Genomic DNA, 22,300 nt, shown 5'->3' with positions numbered 1-22,300 from the left:
TGAGCACTAGTTATAATATAACTGATATCCGGTAAGTGTGGCCCAGTGGTCTAAGATACCACAATTCATGGTCCACAGTTGTGGCACCAGGTGTGCCTAGAACACTGATTTTTGTTTGGGTTTTGATTCACAGTGACTTTGTGCATAGGTTTGTCTGCACCAAACTCATGCTCCTTATTTCACATCTAAGACCTGAGTAACATTATGACATAATGTGACTAGCCATTTATAGTTACACTCAGGGACTGTTTACTCTAGCTGCATAACATGCAATGGCGTATGAATATATGCCTCTTCCTGTACCTTGTTTTTCCAAGTGTGGCTGTATTAAAGCATTATCTGATACCGTGAAGTTTAAGATGTCATCCATCTTGCAACTCAGCATTCATAAAACATGACAACATGCATCAGTTTGGACTTTTCTCCCAAACTGACTCCCCATTATAAAACTGGAATATGGTAAAAGCAATGTCAACAGGGATGAATGTGCAGAGAAGTTGGTTTCTCAGAGAATAGTGAAAGTGGGGTAGTCTAGTGGTAAAGCAATTGCTCACCATGCCAAAGACCCAGGTTTGATTTCCCACATGGGTACAGTGTGTGAAGTCGTGTAAAACTAAACTCGCTTACTCACTGCAAAGGGATATTAAAGAGGAATATGCTGAAAATTAACGAAAGTCTACCAGCCGTCAGTATTTTAGCATCAGTGAAATGACTTGTACTTATGGGCTATTGTTAATTTCTGTCCCAGTAGTAAGTAAGCTATTCAGTAGTCTGCTGAATATATGTTTGTTCCTAGTAGTTTTTCTCCCATGCTCTTCTGAATTGTGATGGGGGTATTCTTTGGGGGCAGTAGTCTAAATATCTAAATACTGCAAAGTTATCTCCCTTTGGCCTGCCATCATGCTATGTATGTACAACAAAAGTAATACCGACACAAGGAACAGTTAACAGTTAATTGTTGGTTTCCCATGTTTAGCCTCCATCTTTGTCATCTGATTACTTTTTGTTATTTGTACATGTACATATATCTGCTCTCTGCCTTATAGCGTTCATTCACCTGATGAAGGAATAAAGATATCTTCTGAAATGTTGTCTTCACAAAATCAAGAAAATGACATCTATAAAACTCTTCTCCTCATCCTTATGCATATGTTTTTCATTGTCCTATGTTTGATAAAACTGCAGTGTGTCAGGAGGTAGTGTCCATGAGCATTTTAATTGTAGCATTAATCAGTGCTCGTTTTGTTTGCACAGTGTTATGTTTGTGTCTCACTATTTTTGTGTTCCAATTATCAATCTGCATATTACGGGCAATAACCATCATGAATGTTTTGTCCAAGGGTGATGGAGCTCCTATTCCTGGTGAAGTGACACTCAGTGAATGCTCTGCCCCAGAGTCGACTTCTAGACGCCCAAACAAACCCTTCACTGTACAGCTGGAGTGTGATGTCATGCAGATTATTCTCACAGCTGTCTCCTTGGCAACACGGACCTGGCAGCTGGGGATACCCAGAGCTGTTGTGTAAGACATGCTTTTATTTTCTGTACACCTTCCTTTTCCATAATGTGATCTCATAGTAATTATACAAACAACTAACAAATGCATAAAGTAAATATACAAGATATGTTTAATCACATTTGTTTGTAATAGAATATTTTGTTAGTAAGTGTTTCAAGCATGTCATACTTTCTTCCTGTGACTCAATTCCCAATTTATGGCTCCGTGGGTATGGTGGTATTTATGGAGAAGCATGTACAATGTGAATACCTCCCACCATACCCCAAAATTAAGTACAAAGTAAGTGATACCATTTGCATGTCATGTACAAAATCAATGACCACCTGGCTATTATTTTTAAACGTAATTTTTTAATATTTTCTTGTACAAAATCGCTCACCCCATACTTCCCTAAACAAATATTTGAAACAATCCTCCTCCTCACCAAGCTATAAAATTTTGAATAGTCCCTTATGTCGAGGAGGAATAGTTTCTAAGTCAGAATATGTTCATGTTCATATAAAGTTTGAAAATACTTTCGTTACAAATTTTCAAAAGGATCTTTTGGACATGGTGGATCACAGTCAGTGAGTATCCAAGAATATGAACACATCTGAAAATGTTGGTCCAGACATGAAGAGTTATACCCGAAACAGTGTTTATTAGGTATGACAGTTGTTTCTGTCTTAAGACCGGAGATGACCTTTAGGAAAGTCTTCAGAAGCTATACATTGTATACAATACATCCAAAATTAGTAGACCTGTGAAGATCCAGGGTATAATTGATCTTCAGTAATCCATACTTGTCATAAGTGCAGTGTGTTGTGCAAGATGCTGAGAGCTGTGTAAAACTATTCTATCTCACTCGCCCAAACTGAGGACAACACCATGTGATTTGTCTATGTGGGCTATGTATTCAAACTATCAATCACTGGTTTTTCTGGACAAGGCTGAACATGTTACACAATGTACACCAAACTGTTGGTTGACAAGTTGCTGTACAGCTGATTGTTTTTCAGATTTGATGAATTGCATTTTGCCAAGTTTGTGTCCCTGATTCTGAGGAACGTCTTCTTCTTTGACATCCATCCTCCACTAGGGAAGATGCTCCTTGCTGCTGCAGGTAACTCAGTCTAGATGATGATTTGTCGTCCATTTCCTTAAGTTTTAAAGATCTGGTTTAGAATTGGTCTTGGGCAACCCATGTTTATTGTAAGAGGCGACTAACGGGATCAGGTGGTCACCCTTACTGACATGTCATCCTATCCCAGCTGTGTAGGTAAATGTTGATTGTGTTGATCACTGGATTGTCTGGTCTAGACACAGTTATTTGCAGAAAACCTCCATTACGCAGTCATATTGCTGAGTGCAGCGTGAAACAACAAACCAACCTTAACATTAAAAAGTGACAGTGGTTAAGAAAATGTACCCATCAAACTACACTTTTTATGTAAGAGGTGCCCTGTGGTAAATGTATTCACTCGTCACACTGAAGGTCCGGGTTCGATTCCCCACATGGGCACAATGGGTGAAACACATTTCAGGTGACTCTGCCATGATATTTGCTGGAATATTACTAAAAGCAGCATAAAACCTAACTCACTCACTCACTCACTCACTCGCTCAGAGTCAGTCATCATTAATTACCCTGTTTACAGTTTGTCACGTAGCTTGTAAGTTACTTGCAAAGATGCACTAGTAGCAGTATTTATAGTTTAAAATGTTGTAGCCACATATGTATACATGTTATAGACAAAACAGATAATGTTTGTACAGAACTGTAAACTAAATTCGAGGATAGCCTTGATTTGTAGATTAAAATAATGATTATCATCCTGTCTCATGAAATGTGTCTTGGATGCGGAACAGTATGTTTGATGTTCACACAATGCCACACCTTGCTGACAAATGTGTTCCAAATCGCTCCATCGATCTAAATCTTGTTGTCCATCAGTGAGATAAATAGCCCAAGATCACTAATGTTACTAACACCACATTTTAATTTTAAAAAATGTCAATTAAAAATGATACCATTACCACAAACCTTGTCACATCTCATCGTCAGCTTTCCTAGGTATCAGTACTTACTGCATAGGGCTGTCATGCATTTAATGTAATGATTTTCCCACAGAACCATCAACCCTCACTCATCTTTTCATTGTGATCAGTGATTGGACACAGAGTGATAGAGTATGTAAAAATGATGCAATGCTTCATTCTGGCATGTAATGCTGTGCTTTAATTTACAGGAAGCTACTCAGGATTTGAAGGCAATGTCAGCTTTGACAGAATTGGATCAGGTATTGATGGGTGTTCATGCTTATTAGTGATGTTGTGTTTGGTGGGGATTCTTGGCTGGAGTAGGGCTTCTATGTATTATTGTGAGATCAGATGGCAAAGCTCTGCAACGCTGTAAACAAACTCGGACTGTGCACTACTCTACTGCATTGCTTGTAATATCAATCACTTGGTTGTCTGCAGCTGATTTGATTTTTATACCTAGGCCTGTAATGCAGGGAGATACAGTCAAAGCCTCGTCCGGCCATCCTTAATCATCCTTAATCAACTAGTAAATCACTAAGGATGCCAGGGAATTCTTGAACTCGGACAAGGCAGTGGTTTATATCAGTTTTACTAATTTACAGAGTACCCGGACAATGTTCCTGTTCTGCAGTTGCGTTTAATTCCCGCTGTGTTGGGCAGTCTCATCGTGCCTCTGGTGTACCAGATTGCTGTAGAGCTGGGTCTGTCTCGCTGGGCAGCTCTGCTAGCTGGTGCTTTTGTGCTGCTGGGTAAGCTAGTGTGTTATACCAGAATGCTGTTGAGCAGTTTCTATGGTTGCCCCCCCTTACCATGGTCAGTCCGAGATAGTTCATCTCCTACATTTACTGATAGTGTTAAGCACAGCTAATCACAGATTCAAGTGTATTTTGTTACTAAGTTTCCTTTCAGAATTTTTATGAATGAAAAATTGAAATAATGTAATGATAGTTAAAGTTGTCGCAAACAACAGTTTTCTTTCATATGGGTTCAGGATGGACTCTGTATGTGTCAGGAGGAACCTTGTTTGTGTCAGGATGAATCCTGTATGAACCCTGTATGTATCAGGATGAACTCTGTATGTGTCAGGAGGAACCTTGTTTGTGTCAGGATGAATCCTGTATATACCCTGTATGTATCAGGATGAACTCTGTATGTGTCAGGAGGAACCTTGTTTGTGTCAGGATGAATCCTGTATATACCCTGTATGTATCAGGATGAACTCTGTATGTGTCAGGAGGAACCTTGTTTGTGTCAGGATGAATCCTGTATGAACCCTGTATGTATCAGGACGAACTCTGAATGCTGTGTGGTAAGGTCAGTGTTATCTGTTCAGACAATGCCCTGCTGGTTCAGTCAAGGTTCATGCTGATGGAAGGCATGCTCATCTTCTTCTCCTGTCTCGCCGTGCTCAGCTACCTCAAGTTCACGAATCTCACACACAGGTATGGGCTGACATAGCAACAGGTGGTTTCTGACACCATGACACATGCATACTGACACAGTGGCAGGTGGGTACTGACACAGTAACAGGTGGGCACTGACACAATGACAGTTGGAAACGTGTATTCATTGTATGTAATGTCCCTTTAAAGGACAGTTTTATGGTGATAGATGTTGGTAATGATAATAAGAGGTAGTAGATTCATTTAGATATGGAACATAGGAAAATTAATAATTATAAGTTGCAGTGTTTCTTATATTTTAGATACTGATGATATTGTAGCATGTAACTTTTGGCGTGTCATCTTGTGATTGAGTGAAACATAGCTTAATTGATTGATAGCTTTATTGATTGATAACTTGCTTGACTGATTGTTTGTTTGATTGACAGTTCCCTCTATCTATGAGTACTCCTGTATTGTCTGTGTTTCAGGGAGTTCAGTATTCAGTGGTGGTGGTGGCTCTGTTTGTGTGGGCTGGCGCTCACATGCACGTTCAGGTGAGTCAGACGGTGAAGCAGTCAATGAGACCAACACAGACAGTTGGTGAAACAGGAGACAAACGGGTAGTGGGACAGTCAGTCAGTGATCCAGACAGACAGTGAGACAGTAAATGATGCGATAGAGTGAGTGAGACAGTAAGCAAGTCAGTCAGTGAGACAGACTTTGAGGCAGGCAGTGAGACAGTCAATGACATAATAGAGTGAGGCAGTGACAGAGAGAGACAAAACAGTGAGACAGACAATGTGAAATGAAATGAGACAGACAGTCCATGAGACAATACAGGGAGCTAGACAGTGAGACAATACAGTAAGACAGACAGAGAGTGAGACAATAAAGTGAGACAGACAGTGTGAAATGGAGTGAGACAGACAGTCAGTTAGACAATACAGGGAGCTAGACAGAGTGAGACAATACAGGGAGACAGACAGAGAGTGAGACAATACAGGGAGACAGACACAGGGTGAGACAATCAATGTCAGTCAATGACATAATAGAGTGAGACAGTGGCAGTCGAATGAGACAAAGAGAGTGAAACAATTCTGTGAGACAGACAGTGTGAAATGAAATGAGACAGTCAGTGAGACAGAGAGTGAGACAATACAGTGAGACAGAGAGTGAAACAATACAGGGAGCTAGACAGTGAGACAATACAGTAAGACAGACAGAGAGTGAGACAATACAGTGAGACAGACAGTGTGAAATGGAGTGAGACAGACAGTCAGTGAGACAATACAGGGAGCTAGACAGAGAATGAGACAATACAGGGAGACAGACAGAGAGTGAGACAATAATGTGAGAAGTCAGTGAGACAATACAGGGAGCTAGAGAGAGAGTGAGACAATAATGTGAGACAGCCATTGAAACAATACAGGGAGCTAGAGAGAGAGTGAAACAATACTGTGAAGCAGACAGAGAGTGAGACAATAAAGTGAGACTGACAGTCTGTGACATGGTAGAGTGAGACAGTGGCAATGAAGTGACTGTCACTGAGACAATAAAATGAGACAGACAGTGTGAAAGGGAGTGAGACAGACAGTGAGACAATACATTGAGACAATACATTGAGACAGACAGAGAGTGAGACAATACAGTGAAACAGACACAAAGTGAGACAGACATGGAGACAGTCGGTGACATGAAAGAGTGAGACAGTGGCAATGAAGGGACTGCCAGTGAGACAGTACAGTGAGACAGTGACAGTGGAGTGAGACAGACAGACAGTAAGACAATACAGTGAGACAGACAGAGATTGAGACAATAAAGTGAGTCAGACAGTCAGTGAGACATTGAGAGGCTCCTAGTAAGACCAGCAGTTCATACAGCGAAACAGACCTGTAGTGATATAATTACGAGACTGACTGGCAGTGAGACAATTCAGTGAGACAGAAAGTGACAAAATATAGTGAGACAGATCGATGATGATAGAGACAGCTAGTGAGGACAGACATGTTGGAAGACAGGAGTGAGACAGACTGATAGGTAGTGAATGAAGGAGGCGACAGACTGAGACACACAATCAGACACTGAAACAATCAACACATTTTGACTTAAAGAAGTGAACCTTGTTCCAAAAGCCATGTCAAAATATTTGATGATCTAAAATATATTGACCAGTAGGAGAATAATAAGAACAAGCACTAGTGTTACTTCCCTTCCCACAAAGGCCGATTTTTGTTGTTACAACATCAAGAGGCTGAAGAAGAATAGTGTATTGTTGAGGGAAGGATCCAGTAACCATGGTAGCCAAGTGTTTATCTGTAAAATCTGTTTCAGCATCAAGTATGTGGGTCTCTTCACGTCAGTCCTTGTATTGTTTCACATTTTCAAGGACTACTGGAACATGTTGTCTGAATCATCCAGATCAGAGGTGAGGTCGAGTACAAAACTCTTGTCTCTGTACAATGTTTGACATATCCAAATCTCTAGGCATGGCATACCCTAGACATAAAAAGATGATTCTCCATACCCAGTCTGACGCCCACTTTTAAAGATGTTTTCAGGTGGATACTGAATTCCTCACAGTCTCTAAGGCAGTGCTTAGTCACATTTTCATATTCATTGCCGTCATAGAGATGAGTCTGTATTTTGTAACATGTGAGTGAGTCAGTGACTATGGTTTTACTTCCCTTTTTGTAACATGTGAGTGAGTCAGTGACTATGGTTTTACTTCCCTTTTTGTAACATGTGAGTGAGTCAGTGACTATGGTTTTATGTCCCTTTTAGCAATATCCCTGTAATATCACTGCAAGGGACACCAGAAATGGGCTTCACACATTGTACTGCTGTGGGGAATTGAACCCGGGTCTTCAGCATGGCAAGAAAACACTTTAACCACAAGGCCACCCTGCCACGCCATTTTGTAATGAATGAAAAATGAATGAAATTATTGTTCCTTTTACATATAATGTTTCATACCCGTCTATACAAGAGTTGCGTTTTAATCAGGTTTCTCTAACAAAACACCTGGTTGCCAGAGTGATGTTTGTGATGGTCGTCCCTGTTGCTGCATACATCGCCATGTTCTACTTCCATCTCTCCATCCTCACCAAGGCAGGGCCACACGACAACATCATGACAAGTGCCTTCCAAGCAAGTCTGGAGGTGAGATGTGTCTGGTTTCTTTGTAAGCTCCTGTGGCAAATGTTGTTACTTCACAAAAAGTGAGTTAGCTTAGTTTTACGTCACACACGTCACATATGGTGGGAGTTAGTAAATAATAAAGTCTGGACAGGACAATCCAGTGATCAACTGCATGAGCATTGATCTAGGCAGTTGGGATAAGATGACAAACACGTCTATGATCCAGCCCACCTGATCCCGTCAGTTGCCTCTTACGACAAGCATGGGTTGCTGAAGGTCAATAACAATCCTGGGCCTACATTGTTAAAGCTCTCTTAGGGCTGAGATGGTTGTAAGGTATTGTTAATGCATGGCACTTATGAATGTTTAGTGCTAAGAGAGCTTTGAAAATCTAGGCCCAGATCTTCACAGGTTTGATCATTCAAAAAATGTCAAGATGCTCTGTGACAACAGGTTGACAAATTCATTTGAAGCAAGGCTTGAGGTGAAATGTGTTTTTCTTCTTAAGCTCTGATGACAAAGCTGTTACCCCACAAAAAAAGCGACTAAGTCTAATGTGCTGCAAAGTGTCAACAGTTCATGCATTCAGAACTGGTCGCTTAAGTTTATTTCTGATGAACAGAAATCAGATTTAGTGGACTGTCTTTCTTACTGAGGATTTTGAAGAAAATATTGGAAGTATCAGATCTTTTAACTTTAACTTTTAAATTTAAATTGAATGAAAGACCTACTTTTAATGAGTTTCTGTAGTTGCTTAAGAAAATCCATGTATACTTGTGATTTTATTTCCAGGGAGGTTTGGCGACATTGACCAAGGGACAACCACTCTATGTGGTGTACGGCTCCCAGATTACACTCCGTCACACACACGATACCGTGCCAGGCCGGCCATGCTGGTTACACTCTCACCAGACTGTTTATCCAATCAAATACCCTGATGGGCGTGGCAGCAGCCACCAGCAGCAGGTCACGTGCTATATATTCAAGGACGTCAACAACTGGTGGATTGTTAAGCATCCTGACAGGTGGGTTATGTTGGAAGAGTGGCTGGTGCTTATTACATGGATAGCATAACGTTGGCAGTTCGGTCCTTGTGGCACCTTACCGAACAACTTTAAGATGACCGTTCTTGTTTCACTTCTAGTGCTTGACAGGAATAGGATAAATTCAGCAAATGTTTGCTGGATTTCTGCGTGCTGTGTTTGAGTAGAGAATTCATGGTAAACATGTACACTTCATGGACTGTGATGACGTCAATACTCCTGATGAAAAACAGCTGAACCCTACCCCCTCTCAACTAATAGCAAGTGATGGGCAGACAGACACAGACACATGCCGACAGACAGACACAGACAGAGACACCCAGCCAGCAGACTCATGCAGACATATACAGACTGACACAGACAGACAGATAGAGACAGACACACAGAGGCTGGAACTTAGACTGACTGCAGTAATCATCTTAAACTCTGAAGTTATAACCCTTTTCATCTCACCTTATGACATGCTGACCATGGCTAGTAAGGTACCTAGTCGAATCAAATGATACTTTCTTACTGTTGTAGAGACAGTCTGGTGGTAGATGAGAAGCCACAGCCTGTGAAAGATGGCGACATTGTACAACTGGTCCATGGCATGTCCAGCAGGGCACTTAACAGGTGAGTTTTTATGTAATATTTGTAAATTTGGAAATACAGGTCAAACTGTTGAAGATGTCATGGTTAAGCAGTGAGTGTACCCCATGTGTGTCGTAAGAGGGAAAAATGGGATCAGGCTGGCTGACTTGATCGATACAAGACATTGGTAGCCAATTATGTAGTTCGATGCTTATGCTGTTGATCATTTGATTGTCTGGCTCAGACTTGATCATTTAAAGACTGCCACCATATAGCTGGAATATTGCTGAGTGCAGCGGTTACCAACCAACCCACCAACCAACTCATTATTTATTTGATTTTAACAGAGATGGCCTTACATTCGTGTATTATCCTGACACATTCAGCTATTGGTAGTGGTTGAATTTTCTCTAATGGTACAAGATGTCTAATAATTTTGTTTTGCCTCCAGCCATGATGTTGCGGCACCAGTGTCCCCCCAGAACCAGGAGGTGTCCTGCTACATCGACTACAACGTCTCCATGCCAGCACAGAACCTATGGCGAGTCGTAAGTGGACATTTAATTTTCGTTATGGATTCTGTGAACCAGTTGCAACAGCAAACTGAACATAAAATAATGTAGTCAAATGTGTTTGTATTTATCCTGAATTCTACATGTTTAGTGGATTGATACAATGAAATGATACACCAGTAGTTATGCTAAATTGAAGTAATTATTCATGAGACTGCTGTGTATTGGCAAACAAAATGAATTGCAGTATAGGAGTCTTTATGAGAAATAACTTTGAGGGCATTAAGCTTTGTTCTTTTTAAACATTTATGAGTGTGTGTTTGCTGTTTAACGCCACTCTTTGCAATATTCAACCTATATTGTGAGGGTCTGGAAATAATCTAGTCTGCATCAGACAATCCTGTGATCAACAGCATGAGCATCAGTCCATGTAGTTAGGATACAAAGACATCTGTCAATCAAGTCAGTGAGCCTCAAAACCTCATCTTGTAGGTCACCTCTTACGACAAGCATGGGTTGCTGAAGACAAGTCCTAACTCAGATCATCACGAGTCATAAACACAAAATTGTGATTTTTTTGTTAACATTTTGGATGAGGACAGACAGTGAGACAACATCTCAACTGTTGTTGCAGGTCATCACCAACAAAGAAGGAAATGACGACAAATGGCAGACCATCAAGAGTCAAGTACGACTCATCCACGTCAACACGACCACAGCTCTCAAGGTAAAGATAGTGAAGCAGACGTCAAGTCAATATGTGGGGGATTGAGTTTGACTTATGAAAAATATTCATTTGCCTATGCTTCAAACTGAATAACTTTGAAGGGATTTGGTATTTTATGACAGTGTATGTAACTGTGGTTACAGACAACGGGGAAGCAGCTGCCAGACTGGGGTCATCATCAGATGGAGGTTGCAGCCGACAGAGTGGTCAACCAGGACGCCACCATCTGGAATGTGGAGGAGCATCGCTACACCAAGAGTGAGTTGTGTGGTCTGTGTGTGAGTGAGGATGGGTTTATGCCGCTTTTAGCAATATCACTGGGGCACACCAGAAATGTACAAAAAATATTGTACCCATGTGAAGAATCAAGCCCTGGTCTTTGGCGTGACAAGTGAACACTTTATCCACCAGGCTACCCCACTGACTTGACATTGGAGTAGCGTGTGGGTGCAAAATATTGAAAACTTGGGACTTTTTTGCTCAGGTAAGTGAATCAGAAAGAGTGAGGGAGTTTAGTGTTACAACGCACTGAGCTATATTCACGCACCCCACCTCTGGATATGCCTGTGTTGCATCAGCCCCGAGGTTTCTTTGTGTCAGAGTAGTGATCTAGCATTTTAAGTATTAGATTTGTCCTGGCAATGTTTCTTGTTTTGTCATAATGTATCCATGCTGAAGAGTCTCACCAATGGGTGAACTGTTTTAGACTGGGTCTATTTGGGTGGTCCTCTCACAAGTAGTTCATGATGTGACATTATGTTAGGCTTGACTCCCTTCCTCTTGACAGGTCTTGAGAAGGAAAAGCAGTCACTGGACCTCCGCCAGTCAGAGATGATACCCCTGGAGCCGACCCTTCTGTCCTTCTGGTCCAAGTTTCTGGAACTGCAGATGAAGATGATCTTCTCTAACCAGGATGCAGAGCTGGAGCATAAGTACAGCTCTGACCCCACTGAGTGGCCCTTCATGAGCAAAAACATTGCCTACTGGATGAGCCATTCCTCAAATGTAAGTTGCACTGGGTCTGAATGACAAAGAGTAATGTACAGTGGACATAACTCTACTTAAAAACACTGTAGGTTGTTGCAAGTATACTGAACAGCACAAGAAAGTTAAGTTTTAAAAAAATGTTATCCCATAAAAGTAAGCATTTATGTTTATGTCTTCTGTTGAAAAACTTGACCCAAAAGAAAAAACAGAGATGCATTTGTTTTGCTGTTCAGTATATGTTTAGCAATAGCATTAGTGGAAATTATTTATGTATTGAATGTATTTTATATTGTTGGTTTAGTTGTATCTAACTTTTTATATATGTAATGTGTGTCTTCTCATGTATTACATGTAAAGGTTGCTTAATTGTTTATGATAATTTGTGCTTGAGATATCACATGACCCCAGCTCACCCTGTACAGAGATCCGCATGAGACCAGCTCATCCTGGACAAATCCCACATGACCCCAACTCTCCCAAGCCAGGTTCTATATGAACCCCCAACACTGCACCCACGCATCAAACAGATCCTAGTTGGTTCCCACCTTTCCCTAGCAGAACCTGATTCCAGCTCAACCTGCACCACACTGCCTCTGATTCCTAAACCAGACCCTAAGCCAATCTCAAACAGTGTCAGATGCTCCCAAATGCCACCCCAACCTCATCTCAGCCACAGCACCATCTAACATCATCTAACATCAACTCAACATCATGCCAAACATATCACAAACTGCCTCATTTAACTGGTCCTTGTGCCCACACCTGACCATAAACAGCCTTGACCTGACCCTGACACCACACAACCTTGATTTGACCCCAAACAGCCTTGATCTGACCCCAGACAGCTTAGATCTGACCCTAAAACATTTTTTCCTGACCCCAGACAGCCTTGACCTGATGCTTAAAAGCTTTGACCTGACCCCAAACCCCTTGACCTACCCCAAACAGTCTTGACATGACCCCAAACAGTCTTGACCTACCCCAAACAGTCTTGACATGACCCCAAACAGTCTTGACCTGACCCTTTACAGCTTTGACCTACTCCAAGCAACCTTGGCCTGATCCCAAACAGCCACTTCCTCCTTCACTGCCTCCAGCTGGCCATGCTTCTATACTATCATTTTGTTGCTGTGCACTGAGACCTCCACATGTATTGTTCCAGGCCCAGATTCATCTGCTGGGCAACCCGGTGGTGTGGTGGTGTGCTTCCCTCAGTGTGGCTTTTTACCTCGCTCTTATAGTGTTCTATATACTCCGGCGACAGAGGAACATCTATGACATCACTGATGGTAGGCTTTCTTCTCAGATGTTTCATAAATCTGTTTGGTTTTATTCTGTAAACACAACTCATGTGTTTCATTTGTTAAGAAAATTAGACAAGGAAATCAGGGGTTATTTCTGTTATTTACTGAACCCTGACACATGAACCTGGTATTAACCTGTGTTAGAGAACACACTACTGTTTTTTTCCAGTTTTGGATCTTTTTAAGTACCAGGAATGAACCTATTTAGGCCTTATGGACTACTTCTTCTTAGAAGTGAAAGTTACTGGAAATGTAATCCTTGAGTGTGATGTACAAGTATGTTAATAGCAGAGAGGGATAGCTTGATTTTGTTCTATCTTTTTTTGGTTACCTTTTGGAACTGTTTGTGTTTCAGCGGAGTGGGATAACTTTGTGTTCCAAGGTGAACTGCTGGTGGGTGGGTACCTGTTGTACTACGTTCCATTCTTCCTGGTGGACCGGACGCTGTTCCTCCATCACTACCTGCCAGCTATTGTATTCAAGATCCTGGTGCTGGCAGCCCTCATTGACCATCTGTATCATATTTCTCACAGGTGTGTGTAGTCTCATTATTTATGGCACGTGTGTATTGTCACGCTCACAGGTATGTGCTCATTGTCATACTGCCAGGCATGTGCTCATTGTCATACAGTCAGGTATGTGCTCATTATCATACTCTCAGGGATGTGCTCATTATCATACTCTCAGGGATGTGCTTATTGTCATACTGTCAGATATGTGCTCATTGTCATACTGCCAGGTATGTGCTCATTGTCATACTGTCAGGGATGGTCTCATATCCATACTCTCAGGTATGTGCTCATTGTCATACAGTCAGGTATGTGCTCATTTGCATACTCTCAGGTATGTGCTCATTCTCATACAGCCAGGGATGTGCTCATTGTCATACTTTTGGGTATGTGTTTATTGTCATACTGTCCGGTATGTGCTCATTTGCATACTCTCAGGTATGTGCTTATTGTCATGCTGTCAGGTATGTGCTCATTGTCATACTCTCAGGTATGTGCTTATTGTCATGCTCTCAGGTATGTGTCTATTGTCATACTCCCAGGTATGTGCTTATTGTCATAATTTGCAGGTATGTCTATTGTCATATGCTCAGATGTTTATTGTTTTGTCCTTTGGCATGTTGATTGTTATTCTCGTAGGTATGGACTAACAATGTAGATATGTTTCACATAGCATATAATTGAAATATGTTTGTGTCCCTTAGTTGTGCGTGGATCTGGTGCTTGCAAATTTCTACGGCCATTTTTGCCTTTATGAAGATCATTGTTCCATGAGCACAGTGCCATTACCAGAATGTTTCATCACAAATACACAGATACAACCAAAATATTTTAGTCTTAAACTCTCACCGTTTTCTTTCAGGAACAGAATAATATCATCTGTAGTCACATATACAACAGCAGCACTGTTTGCCTGTGCAGTTTATTCATTCTATCTACTGACGCCATTTACATACGGGAACCAGCCTCTTTCTGAGGAGGACATACAGCGCCTCACGTGGCAGGAGTCATGGGACTTTCTCGTCCATGCAAGGAAGGTGTGACAAGGTGGATAGAGAAACATACCTAGATAATACAGGACTTACCTCGTAACAATAACGCATATAATATATTCAGTAACCAGGGAAACAGATGTCCAACCCTGGTGTATTCCTTGAAATAAAAGGTAATAAGAGGACATGCCTTTAAGTGCCTGAAATTCTGTGAGCCGTTTTGAGTGAAAACAGTCAGAGAGATGTTGCAGTTGTATTCATTGCAAGTTTGCGTTACTGAAGAGATTTACAGCAGTCAGTGATCTTAGCGTTACAGTTATTGTAAGTCCGTGTTACAGATGGGATTTACAACAGTCATAGTGATCTTTGAGTTACAGTTATTGTTAGTCCGTGTTACAGATGGGATTTACAACAGTCAGTGATCTTAATGTTACAGTTATTGTAAGTCCGGGTTACAGATGGGATTTACAACAGTCATAGTGATCTTCGAGTTACAGTTAATGTAAGACGGTGTTACAGATGGGATTTACAACAGTCAGTGATTTTAGTGTTACAGTTATTGTAAGACCGTGTTACGGATGGGATTTACAACAGTCAGTGATCTTAGCGTTACAGTTATTGTAAGTCTGTGTAACAGATGGGATTTACAACAGTCAGTGATCTTAGTATTACAGTTATTGTAAGTCTGTGTTACAGATGGGATTTACAAGTCACTGCGATCTTTGTGTTACTATTATCATAAGTCTGTGTTACAGATGGGACTTGAAACAGTCATAGCGATCTTCGAGTTACAGTTATTGATTGTCCTTGTTACTGATGAGATTTACGACAGTCATAGGCATCTTAGTGCTGTCTGAAAAAGTAATGAAATGAAGAGTCTCTGATAAAAAGCCTTTTTTTCAATAGCATGTTAATGTTTGAGAGTTGTTAACATTTTAGAGTAAGTATCAAAATCTGCAGTTAATTAGAAAATAGTGAAGGATTATGAAATACTTGTAGCCAAAATTGTAAATTAAGGGAAGAAATCTGGCGAGCAGGTCGTTTCTTGTGGCCTTATTGTACCTACTTAATCAAGCAGAACTGAGATCACCAATTGTGTCATCTGTCCGTCCACATTTAATAGGTGTTGTACCATTTTCGAGCGTTGTACATTAAACATTCATGGTGGAATTGTTCAAATGTCCTTTGTTTTCTAAGCTGTGTGCAATTTAGAACATTTGAATTTCTCAGATCTCACAGTGATTTACCAAGGACTTTGACACCAAACCTTCATGGCTGATGTCAGTTGTACCAAACTGAAATTAATTGTTTGAATCAATTATTCCATAAGTAAAGAGACAAAAGCTCCAATATTAACAGTTGATCAGTTTGGAGCATTGTGCTAGCTCAGTTGTTAAAGTGTTTACTTGTCTAGATGGAGGCCACTGTTTGATTTCCAAAATTGGTGCAATATGTGCATTTCATTTCATGTGTCAAACGGGATCAGGTGGTCAGGCTTGCTGACTTGGCTGACACATGTCATCGTATCCCAGTTGCTCATAATGTCAATCACTGACTTGATTACTTACAGACTGCCCCATAAATCTGGAATAATGCTGAGTGCTGCATTAAACTATAAACAAACAATTTAATAGTACTAAAGGCTTTACGAGTTTGCACTTCTCCACTGAAGGCAATCCTCAATTTGATAAAAGACAGACTTTTCTTGAAATTCCTTGATAAATGCTTGTTTTAGTTCTTGAATAAAATAAGAAGGTTGTATATATTTTTTTAAACGATTCCCAGCAGTCTAACTGCTATAACCACTTTGTATACTGAACGATGTCTACATTCCTCCATGTTTGTCTCTGTTGAAATAACTAACCTCAAATCAGTTCTGAAATTTTTTTTCTAAATTTTATTCTTGCTGTACCAGAAAAATGAAACATATTTTGAGAAAACCATGTTGATCATTTTAGCTAAAGTATTGTCGCCAGTATAGTGTTCACAGCTGGGTAGAGGGAAAGTCAGTGAAACTTCCAAACAGGGTTTTATTACCCACGAGGACGAACATATCAGGGTTTATAATTTTCATTCATTGCCCTAGGGCTAAATTATCACTTTGTCATGGTGACGTGACAATATGAACAATGCAATGACGTCACGGTTCTTCTGTGATGTTGTGTTCTACATGCGGCGATGGCAGGTAGTCAGCCCAAGTTTGAAAATAGACTTAGGTTTATTTTCCTCAAGTAAGCAACAGTGGTAATAAACAGAATATTATATTTGTGTCCATGACATGCTATATTAATGACACTCATGCCTAAATATCGGTATATCTCTCGCTCTCGCTCGGGAAATACCAGCATTTAGCCACTTGTCTCGTAAACATAGTGCAACATGGGCACTCATATAATGTCCTCTATATACTGTATATGTTCCGGAATAAGTGAATAGTTTCATTTTTGTTATAGTGGAGTTCAAATTACTGTCAAATTGTTTAGTTGGCATTACAGTTGTTTGTAGATGTTATGTGTATTGCTCATTGTCTTGATGAGGACTGAACTATACGTGATCCATTGTATGTCATAAATATGGTATATTAGGAAGGGGTGGGTATCACAGAGAATTTTCATATTGCGCTATATTGCTCTGTGAAGCATATACATATGTATCGTGATATGTATTGCAAGATATTGCAAGGAGATCATTTTAACAAAATCATACTCATAATCAAGTTAATGCTTGATTTATGAAGCAAAAACACAAAAAAGTACTATTTGTGAAACAAATCCAATACATTCTGAAACACCTGAACAAATATTAAGATCACAACTTCAAGCTGAACTTAACTCCAGTTAAAAGTACTTTTCACCACGATCATTCCCACCACCATCACCACAAGTGCCACAATCATCAAGGTTTTAGAGTGTTACGAAGTTTCTTCAATGCATGTCAAAATACCTTTTTTGGATCAGTGTATTGCAGTATGTATCGTTTTCATGTCTGAACCAGTAAATGCTGGTAAACTGGTTATAGTGTGCAGTAATTGTGAGAAATAAATGTTTTGATAGTAGGTCTGTGTATTGGCAAATACATTGTATTGCAGTATATTGCAATTTAGGTACAATTCAATTTCGATTCACATTACAATATATTGGGAGTTTCAATGCTTGACTGAGTGACATCCATTCTGCTTTCAGAGTCTATTTTCTACAGATACTAAAGCCGCAAAATGCTTGTCATGGTTGTGTGACGACAGAAACTTCCACTTAAAATTTGGTTTTGAGGGATTGTATTTCCTTCCTGTTGTATGTAAAATATGCTGTTTGGCAAGTTAATTACATTGGAAAACTTCAGTGTGAATGAAAGTCTGTTTGGATTTTACATAAACCATGGTGATAATCACAATACGGCATATACTTTTATTACCCAATATACTGGTTCTGACTAAATCATTGCAACATGTATTGTACGGGATCATTCATACTTTATGGCAAGGAGTGGAGGAGGTGCTGATGATATTTATGAAGAAGCATGTACAGTCTGAATGGTGGCACACACCTCACACCCCCAGACTCTCCTCTCCCCCGCCTTTCCCAATCACTGGGAGCAGTATACAGCAGTATGTATAGCCACTGTTTTAACATGTCATTGTTAACATCTCGCTGAAGTAGAGCAGCAAGTGGAGAAACTCTTTATGGACAGACAGCTTCTTTATAGCAATAGATGTCAGATGTAGCTCCCTACACCCTTGTCACACAAATAACACTGAAATGTTGCATCTATTTTGCAATAAAGAAGTCGTAGATCAGTAAAAAGTGATCCTCTTCCTCATACCAGTCTAAATTCCACTTAAAGGAGGTGTATTTTACCATGTCACTCCATCATGAAGGTGTATTTTACCATGTCACTCTGTCATGAAGGTGTATTTTACCATGTCACTCTGTCATGAAGGTGTATTTTACCATGTCACTCCATCATGAAGGTGTATTTTACCATGTCACTCTGTCATGAAGGTGTATTTTACCATGTCACTCCATCATGAAGGTGTATTTTACCATGTCACTCTGTCATGAAAGCAGAGGGAGAAACAAAGAAAAGTGAAAACCACCGCGGACCCAGGGTAGCAAGAATCCCCAGAATCTGTGCTAGTCATCAAAGGCAACCAAATAGATGCAGCATTCATACAGCCATTGTAGAGCTAGAATAGTCTTTTGTGGTAAACAGCAATCAAAAGAGCTAAGAATGTGCCTACAGTTGTAATTGGCTGATGTGTTTCATGGAGCCATTTGATGTGGTACTGAGAGTATGAATTGTGTTTGAAATGATAGGTGTGTTATGGATGATACATGTTCTTCTGTCTGTACATTGATTCACATCAGTGACGTGTCATAACTGTTGTATAGTCTGTGCAATGAAGTCACAATTTGTTGTTTCATAAAACTGCAATATGTATGCTGTATTTATTTTGTGATGAATCTCAATAAATGTATATAATTGATGGTTGTTTTATGGTATAAAATGAGGGTGAACAGTGCCCCAGCAATGTGTGTAGAGGAGAGTGGATAGTGCCCCAGCAATGTATGTAGAGGAGAATGGATAGTGCCCCAGCAATGTGTGTAGAGGGGAGTGGATAGTGCCCCAGTAATGTGTGTAGAGGGGAGTGGATAGTGCCCCAGCAATGTTTAATCAACCGACTTTGAATAAAACAACGATTAGAAAATTGAGCACTCCGGTAACAGATACGATATATCACATTCAACATGCGTCGTGCCCCTCCGGCACCTACTATGCATTGTGCTACATTATCAAGGTCCCTATCCATAAGTCGTTCGTAGCGCTGCGACATTCGTAAGCCTATGATAAACTGTAAAGTTACGACCAGGCCGTAACCTTACGGACGTTTTGTGGATTGGGATTGATTATGTACACGATTTGCCGGATTCATTTGTCTTCCATGAGCTGCACACAACACCTTCCATAACCTGACTGGGTAGGAACTCTTCATTAAATAACCTCCGTGTTTGTTGTATGCTCTAGAAGATGGACAAACGCAGTGTCAACAAATCCCCGCAAAATGGTGAAAATGGCAGATACGTTACGATGTATCACATGAGGTGACATAGGCATACTTGTCATTCCATAGCCATTGTGCAGCTAGTGATTTTCTATCTGCCAGGATCTGATGGTTGAAGATCCGGCTATTATCCTGGGCCCCGTTTCTCAAAGCGATTGTAGCTCGAAGATGACCGTAACTCCCATACATCAACATAGACTTAAGACAGTCGTAGCGCTTCGATCGATTTCTGGAACGGGGCCTGTGGCCTAAATTTTCGAAGCCCTCTTAGCGCTAAGATAGTCGTAAGTGCCATACATTAGTATAGACTTACGACTATCTTAGCTTCAAGAGAGCGTTCGTAACGTTCCGACCTATCGTATCTCTACTACAGCATGGCTCACGAATGACGTAGTGGTACGAACACTTTGTGGATAAGGTTCTAGCTTATGATGACAATTGTGAGATGCCAAAAACTGACACAAGAGCCATGAAATTAAAGTTGATTAAATGTCTTTACTTTCCCCAAAAATCTTTTGATTTTATGACAGATTGATCTCAGTATCAAACAGTTTCAGTATTCATACAGGCAGGCCCTTGTCTACCCCACACCACACCACCCCTAGCTAGTATTTTTATCCCCTCTGAACATGACCCAATTAAGACTTCATGATTCTAGCATAAAAACACCTCGGTTTTATTTCAATAATTTTCTCTATAGTTTCCCCACACCACAGCCACTGAAATGATCCCACAGGAACACCGAACAGAAAATGTAGATGAATAGTATATGGGACAAGTAATCAAAGACAGAAGCGTGCCCGGGTCCACGGCAGTCGTGGCTTGCATCCACAGGACCATTTACCCTCAAAGCCACAGGTGCAGACCCATCTCCAGAACCGAGCCCAGCTCCACCTGCCCAAGTGTTTCCTACAGCACCTGCTGTCCCATCTGGAGACGGGTTGTTGTCAACGGGTGTATAGAGAATGTTTTCATCACTGGTGATCGCCTCCTCCCCTACAGGAGGACCTACGTCTGAAGAATCACTCTCTCCCTCAGCCCTAGTCTCTTGGGACTCGTCATCAAAGTCTTCTGAAGTGCACTGAGATGATACTTCACTGGTTCGAATTTCTGGCTGTGAGAAATCAGTTTGCGTCTCAACTTCATGGATTGATTTTTCCACCTCTGGCTTGAAGATACCCAGTGAGAAATCCCCTTGGAACTTTTTGTTCACAACAGTGTCCTCGATACGTGTGCTGGAGTCCAGCTCCTGTATGTCCACCTGGTTCTCTGCCAGACTCAGCTGATCCAGCCTTTTCCTTAACATATCCCCGATCTCCAATACTTCCACAGGCTTACCGTTGGACAGAACACGGCGACAGAATTCTATAGAGGATTTTTCCTGTTTTATTTGTTTCTCCAGGTTTTCTTTGACTTTGGATAATGTGGCAAGTCGAGATTCGACCAGCGTTTTGGAAGTTTGTTTAGTCTGTGTAATCTCCCTTTCTGCAGCTCGCAGCACAGCCTTGCCTGTCTCGATTATTGTTCTGATGACTTCGCGGCTTTGTTTGTCGGCCTTGTCGTGCATGTCCTCAACGTGTTTTTTGGTTTCTTCAATCTGGGTCACTTTAGATTGGACTTGACAGAACGTGGTCTCAAGGAGCTCCTTCTTGCTGGTGTACGCTTGTGGAATTGTGGAGTATTTATGGTCCTTGTGGTCCACTAGCAGGCAAGACAAGCAGGCCACCTTCTCACATGTCTCACAATAATACTCCAGTTCCTTCTGGTGAGATACGCAGGGGAAGGTCTGGGCCTCTCGAAGATGCTGATCGTAGTCTCCAGATGCGAACTCTCCCAGAGGGAGAACCTTATGGTGTACGGTAGTCGTGGATAGTTGGTGACCTTTACTGCAGGTGTCACACAGGCCGTCTCCACAGGTAGTGCATTTACTGACTGCTGTCTTGTCCTCACGCCTTTGCTTGCACACGGTGCACTTCAACACCTGCCTCTTGGTGTTATAAATCTCCATCAAACTATTGATGAAGAAGCTGCACCTCAGGTCCTCCACACCTGCCTTGTACAGTCTCACCTCCTCCCTGCATTCAGGACACCTGATAATGCGGACCTTCTTGTTTTTTATCTCCACCATTTTCATGAGACATGCCTTGCAGTATGTGTGGAGACATGGCAGTGTCCTGGCCTCTGTAAGAACCTCCAGACAGATGTGGCAGGACAGAACCTCTTCCCTAATAGACTCCGCCATGTTGTGATTCTCTACCGCCTTCGACATGCTCTCATATAAGAAAGCCTGGCCTGAAGCAGATATACAGCCGAATCATGAGTGAGTGAGTGAGTGAAAGAGAGAATTTTCAAAATCAAATAAATATTTTGTTTTAACGCTTGTCTACTTTCAAAACGAGCCTTGACTCCTATATATTAATTTTTTAAAGTTCAGAAGTAGATTGATTCATGAAGGAAATGTATTGTGGAAACCGAGAAATTCCTATCCAGCCAAATGACAGAAAACAAAGCAACTGGAATGGGGTGGTAT

At 41.0% G+C, this 22,300-nt stretch overlaps 2 protein-coding genes across 2 annotated transcripts in view; one reads left to right on the top strand and one right to left on the bottom strand.

Annotated features, from left to right (window-relative positions):
• The window catches only part of LOC137273421 (protein O-mannosyl-transferase 1-like), a 19,313-nt gene extending 125 nt beyond the window's left edge, over positions 1-19,188 (top strand). The window contains exons 2-18 of the mRNA XM_067806106.1: positions 1,341-1,522; positions 2,518-2,621; positions 3,748-3,798; positions 4,144-4,290; positions 4,875-4,983; positions 5,415-5,480; positions 7,258-7,351; positions 7,930-8,085; positions 8,857-9,089; positions 9,630-9,722; positions 10,132-10,228; positions 10,827-10,919; positions 11,063-11,177; positions 11,707-11,924; positions 13,069-13,195; positions 13,566-13,743; positions 14,582-19,188. Of these exons, the coding sequence (XP_067662207.1) occupies positions 1,341-1,522; positions 2,518-2,621; positions 3,748-3,798; positions 4,144-4,290; positions 4,875-4,983; positions 5,415-5,480; positions 7,258-7,351; positions 7,930-8,085; positions 8,857-9,089; positions 9,630-9,722; positions 10,132-10,228; positions 10,827-10,919; positions 11,063-11,177; positions 11,707-11,924; positions 13,069-13,195; positions 13,566-13,743; positions 14,582-14,762 (2,244 nt within the window). The 3' untranslated portion in view covers positions 14,763-19,188. The remainder of the gene's footprint in view (positions 1-1,340; positions 1,523-2,517; positions 2,622-3,747; positions 3,799-4,143; positions 4,291-4,874; positions 4,984-5,414; positions 5,481-7,257; positions 7,352-7,929; positions 8,086-8,856; positions 9,090-9,629; positions 9,723-10,131; positions 10,229-10,826; positions 10,920-11,062; positions 11,178-11,706; positions 11,925-13,068; positions 13,196-13,565; positions 13,744-14,581) is intronic.
• A 1,276-nt stretch (positions 19,189-20,464) lies between these two features.
• On the bottom strand, positions 20,465-22,039 carry LOC137271655 (E3 ubiquitin-protein ligase TRIM56-like). Its single transcript, XM_067804086.1, has one exon. The coding sequence runs from the start codon at positions 22,037-22,039 to the stop codon at positions 20,465-20,467; it is 1,575 nt and encodes a 524-aa protein (XP_067660187.1).
• Between the last annotated feature and the right edge of the window lie 261 nt (positions 22,040-22,300).

Source organism: Haliotis asinina, chromosome 2 (genome assembly GCF_037392515.1).
Source record: "Haliotis asinina isolate JCU_RB_2024 chromosome 2, JCU_Hal_asi_v2, whole genome shotgun sequence".
NCBI classification, from domain to species: domain Eukaryota; kingdom Metazoa; phylum Mollusca; class Gastropoda; order Lepetellida; family Haliotidae; genus Haliotis; species Haliotis asinina.
This window is presented reverse-complemented; position numbering and strand designations above follow the sequence as displayed.

Excerpts from the sequence above, each read along its gene's own strand:
- LOC137271655 (XM_067804086.1), bottom strand. The coding sequence starts at position 22,039 with ATGTCGAAGGCGGTAGAGAATCACAACATGGCGGAGTCTATTAGGGAA.